At 32.7% G+C, this 22,404-nt stretch overlaps 1 protein-coding gene across 1 annotated transcript in view; it reads right to left on the bottom strand.

Moving 5' to 3' along the window:
• LOC143042306 (uncharacterized) overlaps positions 1-22,404 on the bottom strand; it is a 216,546-nt gene that overhangs the window by 4,066 nt on the left and 190,076 nt on the right. The window contains exons 12-16 of the mRNA XM_076214578.1: positions 21,732-21,799; positions 20,114-20,168; positions 5,134-5,451; positions 2,220-2,660; positions 1,128-1,228 (exon numbers count right to left, since the gene is read on the bottom strand). Of these exons, the coding sequence (XP_076070693.1) occupies positions 1,128-1,228; positions 2,220-2,660; positions 5,134-5,451; positions 20,114-20,168; positions 21,732-21,799 (983 nt within the window). The remainder of the gene's footprint in view (positions 1-1,127; positions 1,229-2,219; positions 2,661-5,133; positions 5,452-20,113; positions 20,169-21,731; positions 21,800-22,404) is intronic.

The raw sequence follows: 22,404 nt of genomic DNA, 5'->3' as shown, positions 1-22,404 counted from the left end.
CAAATCATTTGTACAAATTTTTGGAATTTTGGATCCTCAATGCTCTTCAAATTTGTACTTGTTTGGCTTTATAAATATTTTGGTATGAGCGTCACTGATTAGTCATATGTAGACGAATCGTGCGTCTGGCGTACTTTTATCTTTCATCCTATTTTGAAATATAAAAAACTTCCATTAGGGAGACGTTGTTTTATAAATTATTTCAGCACGAGAAAGGGATTTTAAACCTTAAAATGTGCACATTGATAGAGGGTTGCTGCTTACAAGGAAGCTATTAAACCAAGAGTTCCAAATGGTGAAGTTGAAATCAAACCCTTCGTAAATTTTACGGACGCCATGACGAGTTGGTTGACCGTTATGGAATAACCGTTTCACAAATGATATCGGATATGTTCATTACGTCGTAACTACAATCCCCTTCCCTTTCATGAATGTGACCTACTGAATTATACTATTTACCGGATTAATTATCACATAAGCAACACGATGGGTATCACATGTGGAGCAGGATCTGCTTACCCTTCCGGAGCACCTGAGATCACCCCTAGTTTTTGGTAGGGTTCGTGTTGTTAATTCTTTAGTTTTCTATGTTGTGTTTTGTGTACTATTGTTTGTATGTTTGTCGTTTTCATTTTTAGCCATGGCGTTGTCAGTTTATTTTCGAATTATGAGTTTGACTGTCCCTTTGGTATCTTTCGTCCCTCTTTTAAGGAGAAGCATGGAAGTCAACTACGAATGTAAAGTCCTCAGTAGCACATACTTCCTAAAAGCCTTCTTAATCGCCGTTCCATTATAGAAACTTTTATATGTTGGTAAAACGACTGGATTTTATAAACATCAAAAAACAACTAAAACAATTAAAAACGAAATACATGTAGTTCTAAATCTAAACTGTTTGAGGTGCTTATAGTCTTTGTAAAAGATTTTTACAGCATTTATGCTGAATAAATTTGTTTAATATTACAGAACAAAGTATTAACTGTTCTAGTTGCACTTTCATAAGCGCATATCATAGTTTTTTTGTGTATAATCTAACGAAAAGGACTATTTAAGTCCTTTTAGTTTTTATATTTTTTCATCTTTGACGTTTTAATTCGATCTACTTTAAAACAACTTATAAATACAACCTTAAATTTGTCTGTATGAGTCCCGACAATAAATACTGATGGAATGATAGAATAATATGCTCCAAAACTTCGGATTGTTTCTAGCCAAAAATTTAATTCATCTGCAAAAAGAAAAACATACATGCTATATAGATGCATTTTAAGACTTCGCAAACAACGTCAATAAATTTTATGAATATATGCAAACACACCATGAGCATCTTTACAAGCTAGAGATATTTGAATAAGCACACATACAAAAGTGTAATAGAAATGCATGATATTTGATGTAGAACGATAACAAGAAGCATATACGTGTTCAATTGATTTGCCGAAACAAAATCGTTTTCGCCTTTTACATAATATTTTGATTTACTCAAATTCTTATATTTGAATTATAACCATGTATAACATGTATCCAAATTATGAAATAAATAATTTTGAGGGCATGGGCTTGGTCATATGTAGCTTCGTTTCATGTGTATTTCAGTCCTGATTTGATCTAATTAACTACTGAGTCGACCTCCGAAGACTTCCAATGGTCATATAAGCAATATATCTAAATATACATGTAGATATAAATAGAAAGCGAACTCATGCAATTGGATTGTGTTGTCTGTTAAATGTCGTGTTATATATTTATAATATATGTGAATCATTATTTTGCCTGTATATGAATGATGTAATGTGGTTCATATCAGTTAATCAAATAATTTTCCTTTGTTTCACTTTCAATCTTGACATTTCTTTACTTTAAATAACCGAACACGCACAATTCATACGTTATCTATCTATAGCTAAAGGGTTAAATTGAATTTGACATCAATACAGCTTTTTAAGTGATTGAGTTTTCACTTTCAAGTGAAGTCTTCATCCTCTATTTTTCTTAGATGAATTTGACAAAATTGAACCATACTGACTGCTAAAAGCGAATAGTTATTTAACTATTTCAATTTTGCTAATGATTGACCAAAAATATCATACTTAAGATTTTGTTTTATCTTGTACCTAGCGCCCCTTAAGATTCATCGAACTTGATAAATTTCTACCATCATTCTTTATATTGTAATCTATACTTAAAGAACTACATATCAACACGACAAAGGTCCTTACATCTAGACTCCTCAACAGACACATCTTGGGTAGTTTTGGAGACATCAAAAGTCACAATATAAATAGCATCTTTTAACAGGAAGGCCTTGTGTGTATTGTAATATTCCGTGGCGCCAGCAAAGTCCCAGAAATCAATTTGTACAAAATCGTCCTCGTCTATAGGTGCTTTTAGTATTTCACATAAATCATGGAGATCTTCACTGATATTTTCGTACTCGACCCTTTTACTATCATAGGTACAGGGTGCATCAACTGTATCATATGTTGGCTCCCATTTGTCGGTTTCAATTGAAAATGGGTCATCTTCCGTTGAATTATCAGTATTTTCTGTATTTTTGTAATGTTGGTCGGTATTACCACCTTTAGTGTCTTCAATCTCTTTATATGTGTCTATTATAGACTTTAAAAGCCTTGAGTTTACATCCTTCTCAATTGATGATTCTGAAATATGTAGATCATAGGTATAAGTTTTCCGAGATAGATTTTTTTATACTTTGCCAAAATGAAGATTTTATTATGCTCTTTTCTAACATGTAATAAAAAACATGGGTCACCGAGCTATTTTTTCAAGCTATGAGTCGTTGAAAATTGCCTAAATTTGCTTAGAATGATCATGAAAAAACACATTTTTGTGCATAAGAAAACATTATTAGATGGAGTTTTGAAATAAATTGTGAAAAAATAGGTTTCAAAAATGTTTTGAAAAAATAAATAGAAAAAAATGGTGTCACCGAACTTGTTTTCTTGCTACAAGTAAAATTTCTCAATTTCCCTATCAGTCCAGTATACATTTGTTACTCAAAGAGGTATCTCCCCTTTAATGGCTCAGTTGAAATAAATGATTCTGAAACACATTACAACATAAAATTACACAATATCAAATGAAAAACTTAAACACGATCAAAAGAGGTTAAAAAAAAAAAACCAAGTAAACATACACTGAAAGAGTAAAAATTTTGATCTATAACACAATATTAAAAAACATAGGTACACAAATAACATAGACATCACACAAAGTATAAGAACAGTGTCTAAAGAACAACTCTTATCCTGATTAAAATGGCGTTCAATAAAACAACTAACAAAGGTGATCGAATTCGATTTTTATAATTGTAATATGATAGTTGTGTTGTGTGTGTTCAATGATCAACACCAACAAATGACAAACGACAAAAACTAAACAGCAGGCTCCCGACAGGTACAAACATGAGACAAAAGTGTAACATTACATTTTCGTTTCTCGTTTTGTATACAGATAAGACCGTTGTGTTTTTTTCTGTTTGAAATATTTTACATTAATAATTGTATGGCCCTATGTAGCTTGATGTTGGTGTGAGTTAATGCTCCTATTTAAAGCCTTACTTTCATTTATAATTTTCTAATTCGTTATGCATTGTGATCGGCTGGAGAGTTGAATCATTGGCAGTTTATTTAAACAGAATTATCCATGAAATGATGCGTTCAATAGAAGCAAGGGGAATTGATTTGAAAATTAAAAGTTATCATATTTGACATGTATACATGATTTATTATTTCTTAAAGTTTTCTTAGTTTTATGATTAACCATTATCAAATATATATTAAAAAGGTGTATATTATGTTAAATGTATTATGCCAACTAGTATGTTGGTTGTTTTGGAAATACTGTATCAAACACTCCAGAAACCTAATCCATATAACAGGAAATTATGAAAGTTTGAAAAATTCAAAACAGTATTGTTAAAATTTTTTGTTAATGTTTGTACCGAAGTCCCACTAGGACACGATCTGTGAAAAAATGAACACTTTGACGATTGTAGTGCGATCGTGCAGATCGCAGTAAGGTCGTAGTACGGTCGTGGTGAGGTCTTTATGATCGTGATGAGCGATGCCAACTTTTAACATGTTCAAAACCATCGTGGTGCAGTCGTGGCGAAGTCAGGTTGTAGAAGAAGTGTAGTGCGAACGCAGTAAGGTCGAGGCAAGATCGCAAAGATCGCTGTACCATCTTTACTAGGACCTAACTACGATAATCACGTTTGTACCGCGTGCACGACTATATCACGTTTATACCACGCTGTTCAATAGTACGGTTTAAAGACGAACATGCCGTCATCCTCGTGCCTTTATTCATGGTTTTCTTACGACTATGTTTATGCTACGATCATCATGCTCATTGTCCTTGTCATATATAATATATCAACTGGATCCCGATTCGTTACTGTCAGATATCACTGTGCCGCTCCATCTACCCCTACCACCAGACCCACAAGTTATTGTTGATTTTGGTTGCATGACCACGTTGTTTCCAAAAAACTCTACGTATCAATGAGAAATAGAAGGAGTGATACAGTATTCATATGGAACACGATGTTTATCGTAGTATGAACGTGGTATGATCGTCGTTAGAGAGTGCTATAATCGCAATAGAAGCGTGATAAGATTGAGTTGCAATGGGATGATCGTAGCATATTTGTAGTAAGGACGTGATAAGAATAGAAAAAAACGAGATAATTGTAGTGAGGTTAAATAATAAAGCAGAATAAGTCGATCATACTGCGAGCTCACCACGATCTGAATTTATTTTACATCGCAGTGAGCGTGGTGCGATCGTGGTCTAGTGGGACTGGGGCTAGCGCTTTATTGAATAACATTTCAATTAAATAAATAATTCAAACAAATCAATACTATACTCTTATACAACCCCGACTTTGGTCTACTGGTACACTACTTTTGCCTTAATTTGCAATGTTCATATTTAATTTAGGGTACAGAAAGCTAACTCCCGAAAACTGCAAAAGGGTCTCGATCGAGCGAAAGCTTTTTGTTTATTAAGTGTACCTTTTTATTTTCATTTTGTAAAAAAGCCTAGCAATCAACAAAACTCTAAATTTCAGCTCAAAGTTAACTTAAGTTAAAAATATATAAAGCATACCTTCTTGACAAATCCATGTCATATCACTTAACTTTGCTTTACATTTTAAAGCATGCATTTCTACTCCATTAGTACTTTTGACATCTTCAATTTCTTTTCTTAGCAATCTTCTCACTAAACATGTTTTTCCTGACTTTTTTGGTCCAACTACGATTATTCGAACCTTATTTTGTCTGTCTTTGCCTAATTTTAAACACTCATTATATATGCCTACTGCTTTGTCATTTCTTTCCAATAACGCATGTGGTATTAAATGATTTGATGTGTTCAAATTGCTGCTCTTTCTGGATACATTGCGAATGGTGTCATATAGAGACTCTACAAGAGGACAACACATAAGTAATTAATGTTTTACACAAGAACACAACACACCCACCAATAATACAAGACAAAGGATTCTACAGGTTATTCTTATAATCATCACATCGGTTCTCACAATCCAAAATCCGTGAAAGATAGAAATTACACGAGACTGCAACACGATAGGGAAGTCAATTCCAATTCCCATGGAGCAAACTCCACCGTTTATTCTGCAATAAATAAAGTGTTATAGCTTCTAGGGATTCAGATCCTCAACGGAATAAGCATCAGAACATGTAGAATACCTAATGCGATTTTTACAGCCAATCTTTAATTAAACCGTGAAATTCTTCAAAGCAGTGTTATCATATTTACCTAATTACAATACATAATTTTAGTTCAAATCCATTTGGTACGTTATGGATGTAAAAGGATTAGCAATTACCTACATGTCCTTCTATAGTACATTATACAAAGGAATCGTTTGACATGTGTATGTTCAGACGAAGTTTTTGTCTTCTAATTTAAGTTTTAGCAAATATGCAAATGTCCTGCTATCAAATCTTTTAAACTTTTTACTGTGTTCCAAGTTTGCACATCCTGGTCAATTTGATGAGTAAATTTTATTTTAAAGACATTCTGCAAATAAAGTAAACATTATACAACAACGTGCGCGAGATAATATTTTTAGTTTCTGGTATAAAGGCTCTTCATGTTAAAGTAATATATATATATATACATATTGGCTCTTGAAATTCAAGAGTATCTTAAATTGAGGGTAATCTATATGGCCTTCCAAATACCGTTCCGATCCCTAACATCACTGAAGACACGTTAATGTTATTACTACCACTGGGTCGATGCCTCTGCTGGTGGACTGTTAGTCCCCGAGGGTATCACCAGCCCAGTAGCCAGTACTTCGGTACTGGCATGAAAATACGGATTTTTTGTGTTATAAAAATTTTCTGTTACAAAATGTTAGAAAGTATTATAAATTAAGGAATGTATCTCCCTTATTCATAGCTCTGAGACCTTTCACGGATTTGGCTATACTTTTTGGACCTTTTGGATTATAGCTCTTCCTCTTTTATATAAGCTTTGGATTTCAAATGTTTTGGCCACGAGCATCACTGAAGAGACATGTATTGTCGAAATGCGCATCTGGTGCAGTAAAATTGGTACCGTTAATGTTATTATTGTCGAAATCCGGATATGGTGTACTAAAACAATATTGACACCTTATGTTTGTGGCGTAACATCTTGGCCACAAAGGACAAGGTATGATAAGGGGCATATTTGGCCCCCTCTTCATAATAATGACTTCATATTCAATCCATCATTAGTCTATGCATAGTGACTTAAAAAAATGTGGATTTTTTTGTGTTTATGGGATTATTTAGTTGCCTAGCAACGGATTTTATAAAACGAACTATAATATCCATTTTTATTGCAATAACCCAAGGAAAAGACTTCTGAGTCTATTAAAATGAATGGTAATGTGTTACCAAACACTTGAATAATTACTATTGTTGGGTCTATCATTTTAAAAAGTTCTTAATAGTAACCTAGCAACCACAATCTTGCCTAGTGACCACACAAAAGTACTTTTTTATCCAATGTTATCCATAAAAAAAAAAAAAAAAATCAAATGTTTTCATACAGCTCATATTAAGTCGACTCCTATATTGATATATAAGAAACAATGTTTGCATGAAAAAATTATTTGATTTTGTATCTATATAATCCGTCAAATCAACCCGAGTTTTCCTTAGCAACGCATAGTTAGTTTTAAGTTAACAGTTGAAGAACATTTAAAAAGATGTTTAGTATCACTGAGTGTAATTTTTAAGCTTGAAACGTGGAACTAAAGAATATTTATGAGTACCTTTAGTGCAGATATGCAATTCTCATATAATTCTTAATTCAATGTTTCCATGGTTACACAGGAATGTATCCATGATTTAATATCTTGCTTAGCAACCATCGCAAATCAGATAAAATATTTTTTATGCATATCTAAGTATGTTTTTCAGTTTTCACAATGTTTATTTTTTTCTCTATTGTTATTTTCAAAACAAAATCAATTGTGCATGATCTGATGAATAAACAATGTTATTTATGACTATAAAAGAGGGACGAAAGATACCAAAGGGACAATCAAACTGATAAATCTAAAAAAAAACTGACAACGCCATGGCTAAAAATGAAAAAAAAGACAAACAAACAACAGCACACATGACACAACATAGAAAACTAAAGAATAAACAACACGAACCCCACCAAAAAACTATAAGGTTTCAATTAATTTCCGTATTTTTTCTCTTCGGCCAAGGATTAAATAAAATAACTTAAATAAATGGAGAATGTGTCCATTGACATAGGGACTCAGTTGATTTCCTCGTTAACATATAAAGTTGTACAGAGACCTATCTCAAGAACTTTAAAAGTGACGCTACTAAAACTTGAACTTAAACTTAGTTTTGTGGCAATAATCATTGTATATGCATTTCATTACATTGAATTGAGACAAACTAAAGTTAGAGATCGGAAACAAAATATCAGCATTTTTTTTTTCATTTGTAAAGGAGCATCACCCTAGAACAGAAAAAAGAAATCACCAAACATTCATACTGTGTCTGTGTTTTGTGGTAATAAGCATTGTTTATAAGTTTCATAACATTTGGTTGAAGCAAACTAAAGTTAGTGAACGGAAACGAACAATTCAGCAATTTTGCTTTTAGTACAGGGGTACATGTATAACTCTTGACTGGAAAAATGGCGCCATCAACATTTAAACTCTATCTGTGTTTTGTGGTAATTAACAGTGTGTATAAGTTTTATATCATTTTAGTCCGGCCGATTGGTGCAGATATAGAGCAGAATTGCTCACTTGATGAGGAAAACATGAAATGTTTTGACCATAGTAGTTCTTGGTTATATACCCTTTAAAAAATCCAATATGACTGCCATTTCAAGATGGCGGAAAACGTTATAAAATTCAAGATTGTCCTAAAGGTATTCATTATAATTTCGGAAATTAAAGTAATGATTCTTTAAAAATTGACTTCATTGTTCTTGAATTTGTTATCAATTAATTCTAAAGTATAAAACAAATAATTTGGGTATTTCTATAACACATAAGTTGCAAATATAGCTGCATACACAAAAACAAATAGTGAAATTCAAAATGTTAATCAATATGTTACATGTTATTGTAATTGTTCTTTAAACGCTTTCAGTTTTAATGGTTGGAATGAAATTGGTTGAAAAGAGTCGATTGACGTTAATATAAGTCGGTTAAATGTGTTGGAATAGAAGGTAACTCATCTGAACTTTGAGGCAGTACCGAGGACACCTTTTCTCGTGTCTCTTAAATGCCACGTCTTACGTCACTTATCGCGTTTTCATCTGCAGTACCCACTACATCGTCAAATTATTCTGTTATCAATAGGTATACTTTTCTTCAGGCGTATTAGACGATTGTCATCATTTAAAATGGTTAAGGGGCAACTATTTCCTTTTCCAACTACGTGCGTAACCAATTTGCAACATTTCAGCGAGCATGGTCATAAACTGCACTTCTGGTCAGCACTTTAATTAGTTTTAATGGTGACAGTCATGTTTGAATTTGGCGGAACTGTGATAGTTCGTTTTATGCAAACTAGCTGAGTTAAAATCTCGTTTCCACTATTAACAAATGGTACATTTAGCACTTTATTGTTGATGGTAATTGTGGGAGTACTTAGGTTTATCTCTGCGATCAGTGTGTCCAAAATAACTAGCCTAAGTGTAACATCGTCTGTTAATGGCTCTTTGCACACATCCCAATGTATGTTTTCTCTATTAATGTCGAGAGTCGTTCCTTATAATTAGTTATCAAAGGTACCAGGATTATAATTTAGTACGCCAGACGCGCGTTTCGTCTACATAAGACTCATCAGTGACGCTCATATTATAATCTTCCCAATAACAAGCTGTTAACCCAAACCACGTAGCGTTACGTTCTCCAAATCTAAATTTTCTGCCGGAATTAATTTCTGATTTACTAATGTTATCATTGCAGCAGTGTCCACAATCATGCTCACATTCTGGTCATGTATAGTACCTCGTACTACTAAGCTCTTTCAAATGGTTCGTCTGATGACAATATTGGACGAGGCAGTGGGCCTATGTTCGATTTTGTGATTAGGTGATGTTTCATTGCCAATAGACTTTGGAATCTGAGTTGTCATACTGGTCCGACCCTTTGCTCCATTGTTGGGGTTACTTTGATTTGCTCCGTATACTGGTGAGGGTGACCGTTGTCTGAAATATTCGGGATTTCTGGAGTTTGTCCGTGGAGATGCTAACCGTTGTCTTTAGGGACTATATGATCTCTAGCTTAGTGGGGATGTTGCTGATCGATATGCATTGAGCTTGGTGTACTTCTATCTGCCGATTTACCGCGATTGTATTGCTCAAGAGATCTTCCACGTTTATATTGATCAGGTGATCTTCCATTGAACTGGTGATCTTCCATGATTTTTTTATCAGAAGAACTCAGATTATATTGCTTAGCCAATCCAAAGTTATTCTGTTTAGATGAAAGCATTACATCAGCTAGTTTTGTGACAATTTGTGTGAGGTTATGCAACGCATAATCCAAAGGACTGCTCATATTTTCTTTATCGGTCGATGATTCTGCACCATCAGCAAAGTAGACTTGTCGATGGTCATAATTGGCTTTTTTTTATCCATATATCGCCATCTGGTTTGCTTTTGAGGTTTGCTTTTCAATTGTTTTAACGTCTTGTTGAATGTTTCTGAGTTCCTCTCTATTACATGCCTTGAAAAATCTTTGTCTTTACATTCTCGACGGAATGTTTTGGTTCCAATCTGGTTTGATCGTCTTTCTTGCTGAAGCGCTGCTCCAAAATGAATGCTTTTTTTAAGGCCTTGGAATCATCATCTGTGTTTACCATCGAACGTACTCAAAGCCAACATCGGTCTGGCAATCTGGGGCCTACACACATTTTTCCTGATTTCGCATTGTCATCTACCGGCAGTTCGTTCAAATTGATAAATGAACGCCTCCCAAGTTTTTGCATTTTTAGCAGCTGTGGGCTTCGGCTCCGGTCCCTTTCACGAAGATTTTCTTGCCATCGGGTATATTCTCTCTCCAGTGAAGAGTCTGAAGAAGAGGTGTTGTCACACTCTTTTCTTTCCTTTGCCCTTTCCTGGATCGGTCAATAGAGTCAACTTGCTGCTATGGAAAGCATATTAGAGATCCAGAAGTGGACGAGGTTGTCATAATTGGTGTGATAAATGTAGGATTTGCCATTGACTTGACGGGATGATACCGTAAGTAGGCACTGCATTCAGCATTGGAGAAACTTGATAGAATCCTTGCAGCCTATTGTTTCTGTAATGGTGTCCTGATCTAAACCAAATATTATTGATTCATAGTAGATGGTTAGTGTGCGTAAGAAGACACATAAGCCTTTTGCTCATTGTTGCTGGTATCCTTGATTAGTACTAGAGGTTTATAGTATGTTCTAAAATAGAGATTGTTGTTGAGATATTTGAACTGTCTCATGCAGGGCCAAGGGCCCTGACATAGGACTTTTGACTTAATGTGAAGACACCTTCAACATAGTTGGAGTGGTTTATGGTTCATGCGAACTACAATTGAAGAAAGACCCACGACATGGATTTTGTTGTGTAATTTTGGTAAACTGGCGTTGTACTGGCTAAGGTCAAATTTTGGCTTAGATGATGTATCCACTGCAGAAATATTAATTCTTTATTTCGATTGTCCACAGATGCCAGTTGTTAGAAGGTACCGTGCTGTTCAAATGCTCGTTTAAATAGAACAGTGTCTCCTTCCTCAGTTGTTGTCAGTTTGTCCATTCGTCTCACCACAACATCGAATATCTTATTGGTCTGACCATCAATTCAGCCAAGCAATTATTACTAGCCTTGTGGTCTATCCTGTCTTCAGACTGCTGAATTTGCTGAGATATTGCTTTCATCTGTTTGCTATTTTTATTCATTGCCTCTTTCTGTTCAGCTTGAAACGTAATGAGACCAACACATATTTTATATATTCGCGTTTCGCTCTGTTTTATATTGCAGTCAATCTCAGCTGTTCTTTTAGCATTTGATTTTCTATCTGTTAAATATTCTTGGTACAATTGTTTAGACGTCATTTCTGAGCTGTCCTCTGTTAAAGCGTCTTCAGCTGTGGGTTTCTCCAAGTATCCCCAAGTATCCCCAAGTAATTCAGTTTCTGCCATTTCAATGATCTTGTCCTTGTTGTCCTCAATTGCTGCCATTTCACTGATATGTGTTTAACTGATTTTCAATTCACAGTTTAATGTCTTAAATTGCAAAATATTGCGACCCAATAGATTAGATAGGCACTGAATAATATATTAGGGCAGATAAATCCCAAATCACAGCTTTTATGTGTGACCCAAGACAACGAATAGTGCAGCTTTTAATGAAAGCTACTACTGCAGCTTTTTATGAAAGCTATTACTATGAAATGACAAGCAAGGCAAAATCAGAAAGGACAGGACTGGGACAGATACCAAATGACACTATACATCGATAAAATGCTTATATTCAGGTCAATTCTCAATAATGAATATTTACTTATTTTTCAAGGCGGCCATTTTGAAAATAGCCGCCTTTTTGTATTTCAAAAATAGTAACAAAATCTTGCTAAGTACACCAAGTCATTCAAATATGTTGATTTTGTGTGCACCCAGCATCAAATCCACTGTTGTTTGTACAATACTGGAAAATATTTTAGAACGTATGGCAGCCATCTTGAAATAAGCCGCCATATTGAATTTTGAGGTTGGGTCTATAGCTAGTATTGCTCAGTACACAAAAATGTACCATCATGCAGAAATTGGTGCTTTCCTCATTATTTGAGCATTTTTTTCACCGATCGGTCGGACTATTTGGTAAAGACAAACTTAAGTTGGAAAACGGAAACGAAAAATTCAGCATTTTTTCCATTTGTTATGGAGCATAACTCTAGTACAGTCCTTGGATGGTGTAAACTTCCCACTATCACCATACACCATTACACCATACACCATACACTTTTACACCATACACCTTGTACCATTACACCATACACGTTACACCTTTGCACCGTACACCTTACACATTACACCATACACCATTATCCATTCTATCTACACGATCAGAAATTACCCATAATGCAATTACATTTTCAATATTAAGATTATTATTATTGTTTATGTTTTCAATTTGAAAAAAAAACAAAAACAAAAGAACTTAGTTTTCAACTAATGAAATGTCGTACACTATCATTCACACAATTCCTGATCACACGTTACACAATCACACCATTCCTCATACACCATTACATCATTCCCCTTACACCATACACCATAGCACCATACACCTTACACCATTGCACCATACACTTACACTATTACACCATACACGTTTTTTTGGGGAAGGTTACACCATGCAAGGGCTGTATCAAGGGACGCCAGCAAAATCGAACTTGACTTGTTTTTTTGTGGTGATAAGCATTATGTATAAGTTTCTTAACATTTGGTTGAGGCAAACTAAAGCTAGAGATCAGAAACGAATTTTGGAACGTACAGACGGACGGACCTACAATGTATGTATATACGTATTTATAGACGGACAAGGGAACAACTAAATGCTCGCCCCGGTACTGAGAGGACGTATGCTTGCTCTTTACTACATACGTGGAGCACAAAAATAGTTGAGAATTATAAGAGTAGAAATTATTGATGTGTAAACTTGGCTGCTGACTTTCAAAATTTACATAAACGTCCATTTGTTTTAAAACCTTTTAGTTGTTAAATAAATTTTATGCTGTAAAAAGAAGTACCATTCATATTATTACTTAGAACATTGAGTAATTGGTGCATACTGTACACTGTGATTGTTAAATTGATCTACATATTGATATTTTTCAACTGGGGCTGAGAGGATATGGGGCGATGACTTTGGGTTCTTTTACAGTTTTATTTTTAATCTAAGACAAAAGATGAATATATCATGAAAAAAATAGAATAATAACATATCTATCTTTGGGCAATCCGGAAAATGATAGGAGTCTAGTGGTTTTAGACATGTTGTTCAATGCATTTATTATAAATAAGAAGATGTGATATGGTTGACAATGGGACAACTCTCCACTCAAAAGACCAAAATGACACATAAATTAACAACCGTACGGGTTCAACATCAACAAAGTCCATACCGCATTGTCAGTTATAAAAGGTCCCGAAATAACAATGTCAAACGATTCAAACGAGATAACCAACGGCCTAATCGATGCAGACAAAAATTAACCAAAATATATATATAACACATAAGCAAACGATAACCACTAAATTACATGAGTCGGTTTTACAAAAAAAAAAAACTTACGATTAGAATTATCGTAAGCATACTGAATTGTTCATGACTCACGATCAATCTTACTCGTAAGTTTTTTTTTTTAGTGAAACTGACTCCATGCTCCTGTCTTGGGACAGGCACATACATAGAGAATGTGGCAGGTTTAACATGCTAGCGGGATCTTAAACCTCACCCTAACCTTAGACATTGGTGTAACAGTAAAACATCAGTTAAAAAAAGGCTAAGATCAATTAAAATACAAATAAGTGGATGTGGCCGCGTACTTATACATTCCAAAAACAAAAAGACGCTGTATCGTTTTGTTCCTCATTAGCTAACAGGTACAAGGTGCGCTTTTACTTGGGTAAGTAAATGTCTTTTCTATATCCCTTGAGAAGATACAGAAAATACAAGTTAAATATACATTGTCTAAAATTAGAATGGACTGAATAAGGAATGTGTCAAAAAGACAATATATTTCTTTTAGAAAAATTAGTTGTGTTATCCTTTTATCGATTAACAAGTCGCACACATAGCAGCTTCTCGTTTTATTATATATTAGAGAAAAGATTTTAAAAAAGAAAAAGTGAAAAGAAATAAAATAAAATAGTCACAGAAAAGAGAGTATTATATTTTTTTAACTGAAACTTTTAACATGTTGTAATGTCAGGCTTTAGCAAGTAACAGCTGTCTAATCAGCTTATATACGAGAGAAGACGCATGGATTTTCGTTAAAAAAAAAAGTTAAGCATGCATCTGTAATGTATCTTCGGATTTTGAAAGTCGAATTTTGTTGAGAATATTATATAGTATCATATTTAACTTTGTATTTTTTCAAAGGTTTACAATATTTGCATAAACTTAATTAAAGTTTCAAAATTTTATCTAAACCTTGCAGTATTTTTGTTTAATACATGTTTTATATTTAAAATATTTATAATAAATTTAATGAGTTAAAATTTTTGTTTCTTTAAAATTATTTAAAACAAAAAATCAAATAATTTCCTGTATAATCCATTGACAGGGGAGGTAATTTCGGTTCTAATTTTGTTTCCATGTGAAATCGATTTATATTTCCAGTTGCCATTTACGTACTATGTACACAGATAAAAAGGGTTATAATTTGGTAGGGTCTTTATTCATTTAGTGTTGTTGAATGTACAGTTTGCTGGTTGTTCTTTGACAACAGTGCCACTGTGACTTTAAAAAAAATGATGCAAAATCACATGTTCCTTTACTTTGCCCGACCTAAAAAAAACGTAAACATGATAAAGAACGAAAAAGCTTTTTTCCTTCCTTGCATTGAAGTTTTGTAACTCAGTCAACAACATCTGAATTAAAATAAGATACTCGACTAGATTCGGAAATGCAAGTTCGTTCCGGTCCTTGGTTCACAATAGCTTATCGTACCTTGTCCTTTATTGTTTTCTGTTTAGTATTAAAGTTATATTAAGATCTATTTTGTTACATCTTGTGATCAATTTTATTTGGCAATCGCCAATGGCAGTCAGCAAGGTTAAAGAATATCAGTTGTTCGACCTGTTAGCCAAATGCGTTTTGTTTAAATATACTTTTTCACCTTTTTGGTCTTTTGCAAAATGTTGTTTTTGCTGTATTTAGACTCTTCTACGACGAAATTTGTTTAACATGCACACGTATAAAAATTGGGTTTTTTATCCAACGCAATCATAGGTTTGAACGTAGTTTTCAATTTAGATTTGTTTATATATATATGTATATATAAATATAAAAAATTTAGAAAAATATCGTAATAATTAAACACTTGGACAATGGGAATATATATTTGAGAATAATAGAAATCTCTATTTTTCTTTGAATAAAGATGAAGTTATGTAAAAGATTTTGATTTTTCCTACAATGATTTGGTTCCATTAATTGCGCTTGTTTTATTATAAAAATAAATCTCATGCCTAAGTTGAAAAGTGACGAATACTAAGAGACAATATGCAATTAAATAGATGTTATATAACCAATATTAATAAAACTGTTTCTGCAATAAGAGAAAAATATTCAGACTATCCATTTTGAATTTGGAACAAGTTGTTGTTGTTAGATTTTTTAATCAAATAAATAAATTACAAGGTGTTGTTTTGGACACTCAGAAGTATACATATATATCCTTAAGCAATTACATTGTAATTGAAAAACATTAAATTTTATCGAAGTTACAACATTTGGAATTGTTGTCACGGCCAAATTGCCTCTTAGTTCATTCTATTTTTGGGTACAAAGTAAATACATGGAAGATAAATGATTACAATTTTAGATGGCATTGTAAATGTATAAATAACTATATGTGTTACTTTTTATTTAATTGAAAGAAACTTTCATTGTCAGAAACATTTTTAGATCCAAAGATTAAATAGTGGGGTGTTTAAAAAATAATTTGAAAACTAATTAAAAACTATATAGTTTAATTTGAAACACAACATGTTTTCAAAATATAGCCAGTAGCAATTTTTATTTCATTATCTTGATTAAGATACAATGAAATTTTACCCTTGTGGTCATTCATGCGTTGTTATTTAGTACACGGAAAAAGTATGTACTATGAACGTTTAGAACAAACTCACCCCTTCTCATCCAATGAAAAGTCAGTTTTTAGCCCTCTAATTTTCATAGTACATGGTTTTCCATGCACTATGAAATGCTATACATGAATGACTTTTCATTGTCAGTTAATTATGAAAGTTAACTCTTAATAGTTGCACTAACGAAGTGTTAAATCCCCTAAGGTATTTTCCTTGGGAAAATAGCCTACTGATTAAAGATGATAGAGCAAAGATTGAAATATATATTTTTTTTTAATTTTGCAAAATTTCATTCATTTTCTAACATTGTCTAATGGAACACATATAAACAATATACAAAAAAAAAAAAAAAAAAAAATTGGTGAGGATAAATACAAAACATGTAAAATGATATTTATTTAATTTATATACCATGTATACCTTACATTTTAGGGAATTCGTTTCTTTTTCTTTCAAAAATACACAATGCCAGACTGCTGATATATAAAGCAAAGGATTGTTTTCGGAGAAACACAATACATTTAAATTTATCAATAAAAAGTAAGCATTTAATGTTGAATGGTCTGAATTCAAATATTCATACAGAGTGTTTTATATTTATGAAAAAAAATTTAATTTCAAAAAGGGGATTTTCATAGCATTGTGTTGCTTTTTAAAATAAAATAAATCTAAAGATATATAAGTATTAAGTTTTACCTGAAGCAGAAGAAAAACAATTTATAACCACAAACTATGTCAGTGCTATTTCATTTCATCCATTGAAATGATCATTACCTATGTTTTATATTTAGTTTATTATAAAAAGTGAACTCTTATTTAGGTTTGAATATTACAATGGGAAAAGATAGTTGTGTCAAGTCACTCGAAAGTGTGAATATGTTCTAAATTGGTCAGATAATACTTGTTCATTTTTTATGCAGATTTAAGCCCTCGGCTTCGCCTTGGGCTTACATCTTCATAAAACATGACCAAGTATTGTATAACCTATAATAGAAGGCAAATTCAAGCAATTTGACTGGAAGAGAGGTTGTAAGTATGTGATAACTTGATTTCTTGTATTAAATTTGAGACATAATTCAAGATACCAAAAAAGAAAGTAACAGGGTAGAGATAGTAATGGTTCGGGAATCAAAGATCCTTCAATACTGCATGTTCTTTAGTTTTGTTGGTATATTGAAACTGGAAAATGGTTGTTTTTCAATTTTTGAAACTCAATAAAAATCATTTGAAAACATGGGACGAAAGATACCAGAGGGAATAGACAAAATCATAAATTGACAATAAACTGACAACGCCATGTCTAAAAATGAAAACGACAAACAGACAAACAATAGTACACATGACACAACACAAAAAACTAAAGAATAAGCAACACGAACCCCCACCAAAAACTAGGGGTGATCTTAGGTGCTCCGGAAGGGTAAGCAGGTCATGCTTCACATGTGGCACCCGTCGTGTTGCTTATGTAATAATAAAACTGGTCAATAGTCTAATTCGGTAGGTCACATTCATGAAAGGGAAGGGGATTGTAGTTACGACGTACGGACATGCATGACAATGATATAATTCCAAATATGAGATATACATTTGTAAAAAGTTTATAGGCAACTTCGCCAATTCTTAACGGAGATGGGCATTTAATTATGCCAAATTTGATTAAAGGTTCTTTATAAGTCATGATCAAATTAAAATGTCCATTAGGCATACTTTGCATATCAATCAGATCAACTTGACATATGAAATGATTAAATTTCTTTGACAAAATAGATTTAACTACGAATTCTTTTGTCAGACTTTTGCGATGAAGCTGACATTTTTCATAAATTGAATTATACCAAATGATGGCGTTAAGAGTAACTTTTCATATGTTTGTGTCTCTTTTTTAGGACTTTCTCTAGACCTCCAAATGTAAGCGTATATACCTGCAACATAATTGTGTTATACATGTCATACAGCTGTTATCCCACCTTTTTTGTAGCAAATATTAATACCCTTTTAGAGTTAAAATACATGTATATGTTTATTCAATGTTAAGTGGAAATTTACATATTGATAATGTCGCATAAGAAGCTGAGAACACCTATCCTAACAAAGCACCTGGTTGTGATTTTCAAACAGAAAGACACAGACTGACATTATTATTTCTATGTGGGTTTGGTGCCTTTATGGGAGGATTTTACAATGTGTTGACTGCTGTATTTTTTTTTAACATCATTTATCACAAATATAAATTATGGGTAAGGGGTGTATATGAAAAAACTAGTTTACTCCGGCACATAATGCAGGTGCCTGTTCCTAGTCCTTGGACGGGTACAGGAAAAGCACCTGATAGGAGCTTAGGTTTTGGCAAAGCAAGGGTGCACATGTATCCACAAAGCCCCTCCCCATTTTACTTCAGCCCATTGCCTTTGAACAGAACTGTTAAATAACCTGTAAAGGTTGAATTATTGAAATACAACAGAAATTTCAGGAAAACCATTACATTGAGAGAAGATTGTAATTTTATAGCTTCATTTTCAAACAAAGTGTTGAATTTTTTGATTATAGTGTTTAGCTTTTCCTTTGGCATTTAGACTCTGTCACATTTTAATTGTACAATTTGAAAAAAGTCATCTGTAGATATCTTTTCTTTCTCGTCATGCATTTTCAAAAAACATGCTAAAGACTGTTTAAAGTGGCATTAGCTGTCAAATTCACGTTCACCGATTTCACTCATATTTGATTTATAATATACTAAAACGTATATCAAAATTACAAAACGTTTTATATAAACAACAAACAATGCATACACGCGATTATATGTATCAAATTACGTGTGCATTTTTGTCTAAACATCATTTATTAATCATCGAGATGACCTCCGAAGACTGCCAACGATCATATAATGGTAACCAGATATACACAAACAGGAATATAAACAAATAACACCCACATGCAATATGATTTTTCAAGGTTAGCATGTTTGATTTCGAATCGTATGTTAAAAAGTATGTTTATCATTGTGTTTATCTGTACAAGTATAAGAATGATATTTTTTGTGGATCGAACCAGTTTTTAGTGGATCGAACCAGTCAACCAAATGGTTCATCCTATTTATTTACTTTCAAGTGTACATTCTATTCTTTTAAGTAGCTGGATACAGGCGTAACCTATCTCTAGCTAAATGGTTACATTGAAGGTCACACACATACAGATTCAATGCGGTCGAATTCTTCACTTGCAAGCGAATAACTCATCAGCCAAGTTTCTAAGTTTTTTAAAATTTTAAATGAACCAAACTGGCTTCAAAAAGCGAATTACAATTTCATTCAACAGCAACAATAACATTATATTTTTTTTTGTATTATATACCTAATGCCCCTTTAACAAAAAGGTATACCGGTATTTTAGGATATCACTTTAGAATAATATTCACTGATCGTTTAATTAGTTTTACCCTAACTTTTGATAAACTGATCATATTACAACATTGTTTTAACAGTTAGTAAATAGATGTAAAAATTCATTTAAAAATAAGAAATTACTGGTAATAACTGGGCACTTTCAGGAATTACTTGTATTAACAAAGTGCATCAGTTGTTACATGTAATGCCTAAATTTGAGTAATTACATGTAATTCTTGATTTCACCTATTTACTGTAACATATATATTGACGTCGTTAGAAATACAGTTAACATGAAGCTTTAGTAATTGAACATAATGTTTTTTCTTATTTTCAAAAAAGTACCTTTTCTTTCTTTTCTTGGTACTACTGTCGGCTCTGAAGCAGCTTCCGTATATACCTAAAACAGTATGTATATGAAATAACATGAATACTTCTTACAATGATGACTAACATTTATCAGGTAACTTACATAATATTGATATACTTTAGAGATATGTTTAAAAAGTTCCAATTGTATATTCTAAATAATGAATAGTCAGTTTCGTTAGTTTTCACATACAGAATAATATATATAAAAACACGTGGAATTGGAAGAAAAATTTAAAAGTGAAAGAAACAAATGCAAAAAATAGTTAGCATGGTCAATTATCGAAAAGTACGGGTGATGAAGGTTTAAACTGTTTTGCATGCGATAATCACATTTGTGCGTATAAGACATATTTCGTAGAGTACACACAAACAAGCCCAGATCACCTACGCACACGACAAGGAAAAAAAGGTTTAAGTATAGTTCGTGAAAAGGAATTGATACAGGAATTTTCCAGAACTTTGGAACAATTTACACCCAACACAAACATCCTACTAACACAGAAACAACAACATTAAAACAGAGGCAAACCCTTAAATTTTGGCATTGTGCATTCAAGATTAAGGTAAAAGCAGAAAATGGCCTCATACAATTTTTAAATGTTTTATTTTGAAATCATAATCGTTGATGAAGGTAAAATCAGGAAAGTTTACTATAACATTAGTGTCAGGTAAGGCAAGTATGTACAAGCTTACACATTAATCCGGCTACATTTAACATTTGCTTATCCCGTGTCAGTTGCTTTGCATTCAGTGGTTGCCGTATGGTGCTTTATATCTTATTTGTCTTTCGTTTTTTGTTTCAATAATTAGGTTTTGAATTTCTCATTTGAAGTGCTTGCCATTTTGGTATAATGGTCCTTTTTTAAATTGCAAAGCACAATCGTTTTGTTCATTGTTGAAGTTAGGCGCATATAAATTATAAAGTGCAATTTTTATCATGTTGTGTTTTACGCGGACCTGTTCCCTTAGAATATATATGTTTTAAAAACCGAAATCTAAGTTTGATTGTTAAAGAAGAAGCCTACAAACTTTCACACCCACACGCCGAACTTTGACAACCAATGGTAAAAAATAAGAAACTGTTAACATACATAAGTTTCTGTAAAACACATTCAAGCGTTCATACATATTGTTTATGAAGAAAGAAAATATGACCTTTCAACCACTAGTCCCGTTATGTCTAACCATTGCTTAATTTGTAACGTATTACTTGCATGCAAGTAAATGTGTATTCAAATAAATGTTATATAACCAAACAAAAAGTAACGACCATGGTGTCAACATATTAGACATCAATTGAGATCCGAATAAATCGAGTCTGAGAAAAACTATTAACATGCATTTGATCAATGAATAGATTGAATTGTATTTTTGTGGAGGGATCTGGTGAAGTTTCTTTTGAAACAATGCGATTTCCCATTTTGTTTGTTACTAAAGAGTGCCTTTTCTGATCGATTGACCAAATTTAGACTCCAGTAATCTACTGTCGCCTTAAATTACTGACAAATGAAAACAAGCAAATCAAGCACGCAAAAAAATGCATGTCAGTAAGAATATCATGTTCGTTATTATATCTAAAACTTAGACTTACACCAGCAGGTTGATCATAAGGTTTTTTCGATTCTCCTCTAGGAAAGTTACACAACGACCTGTGGCCTTCTGAAAATTATGTAAATTAATTAATAGCTATCAGAATATTCATTTTGACTATCTAATCCACGCCTTTGTCATAGGAAGTTATGCAAAAAACGAAAACATTAACAAATTAAAACCAATTGTTCAGAGAACAATTGAAGGTCTTTCCACCAGTAAGGATCTATTTTGACTTGAAAATATTTAAATTTGGTTTTAATATATTAATTTCAGCGTCAAATGACAACTTATTGTACGCTGATTCCAAAAATGTAAGGTTTCTATACTGAAAGATATAAATAAGGGAGATAATTTTCTACTGCCGGTTCAAAATATGTTACTTTCGGTACTGTCTTATAGTTTACTTGACGCTGATTCCAAATATATTGTTTTACATACTTTTACAATAAATGGTTACAAAAATTAGCCACTTCTGGTTTACAAAAGGTCACTTCCGGTTAGCTTTTCAATGTCATATTGTTTGCAACCTAATGCAATAAGTCTAATAGCTTTAACATGAATACATATGAGGTAAAAGCAAAGGTCAAAATCTAGAACGTTAAATTAACATATGACCTTGAGCTCAATTTCAAGGTCATAAACCAAGGACCTCAAATCAAAAGACTCTAGGT

Source organism: Mytilus galloprovincialis, chromosome 8, assembly GCF_965363235.1.
Source record: "Mytilus galloprovincialis chromosome 8, xbMytGall1.hap1.1, whole genome shotgun sequence".
NCBI classification, from domain to species: Eukaryota; Metazoa; Mollusca; class Bivalvia; order Mytilida; family Mytilidae; genus Mytilus; species Mytilus galloprovincialis.
The sequence above is the reverse complement of the archived record's forward strand: the minus strand, read 5'-3'. Positions and strand labels throughout refer to the sequence as shown.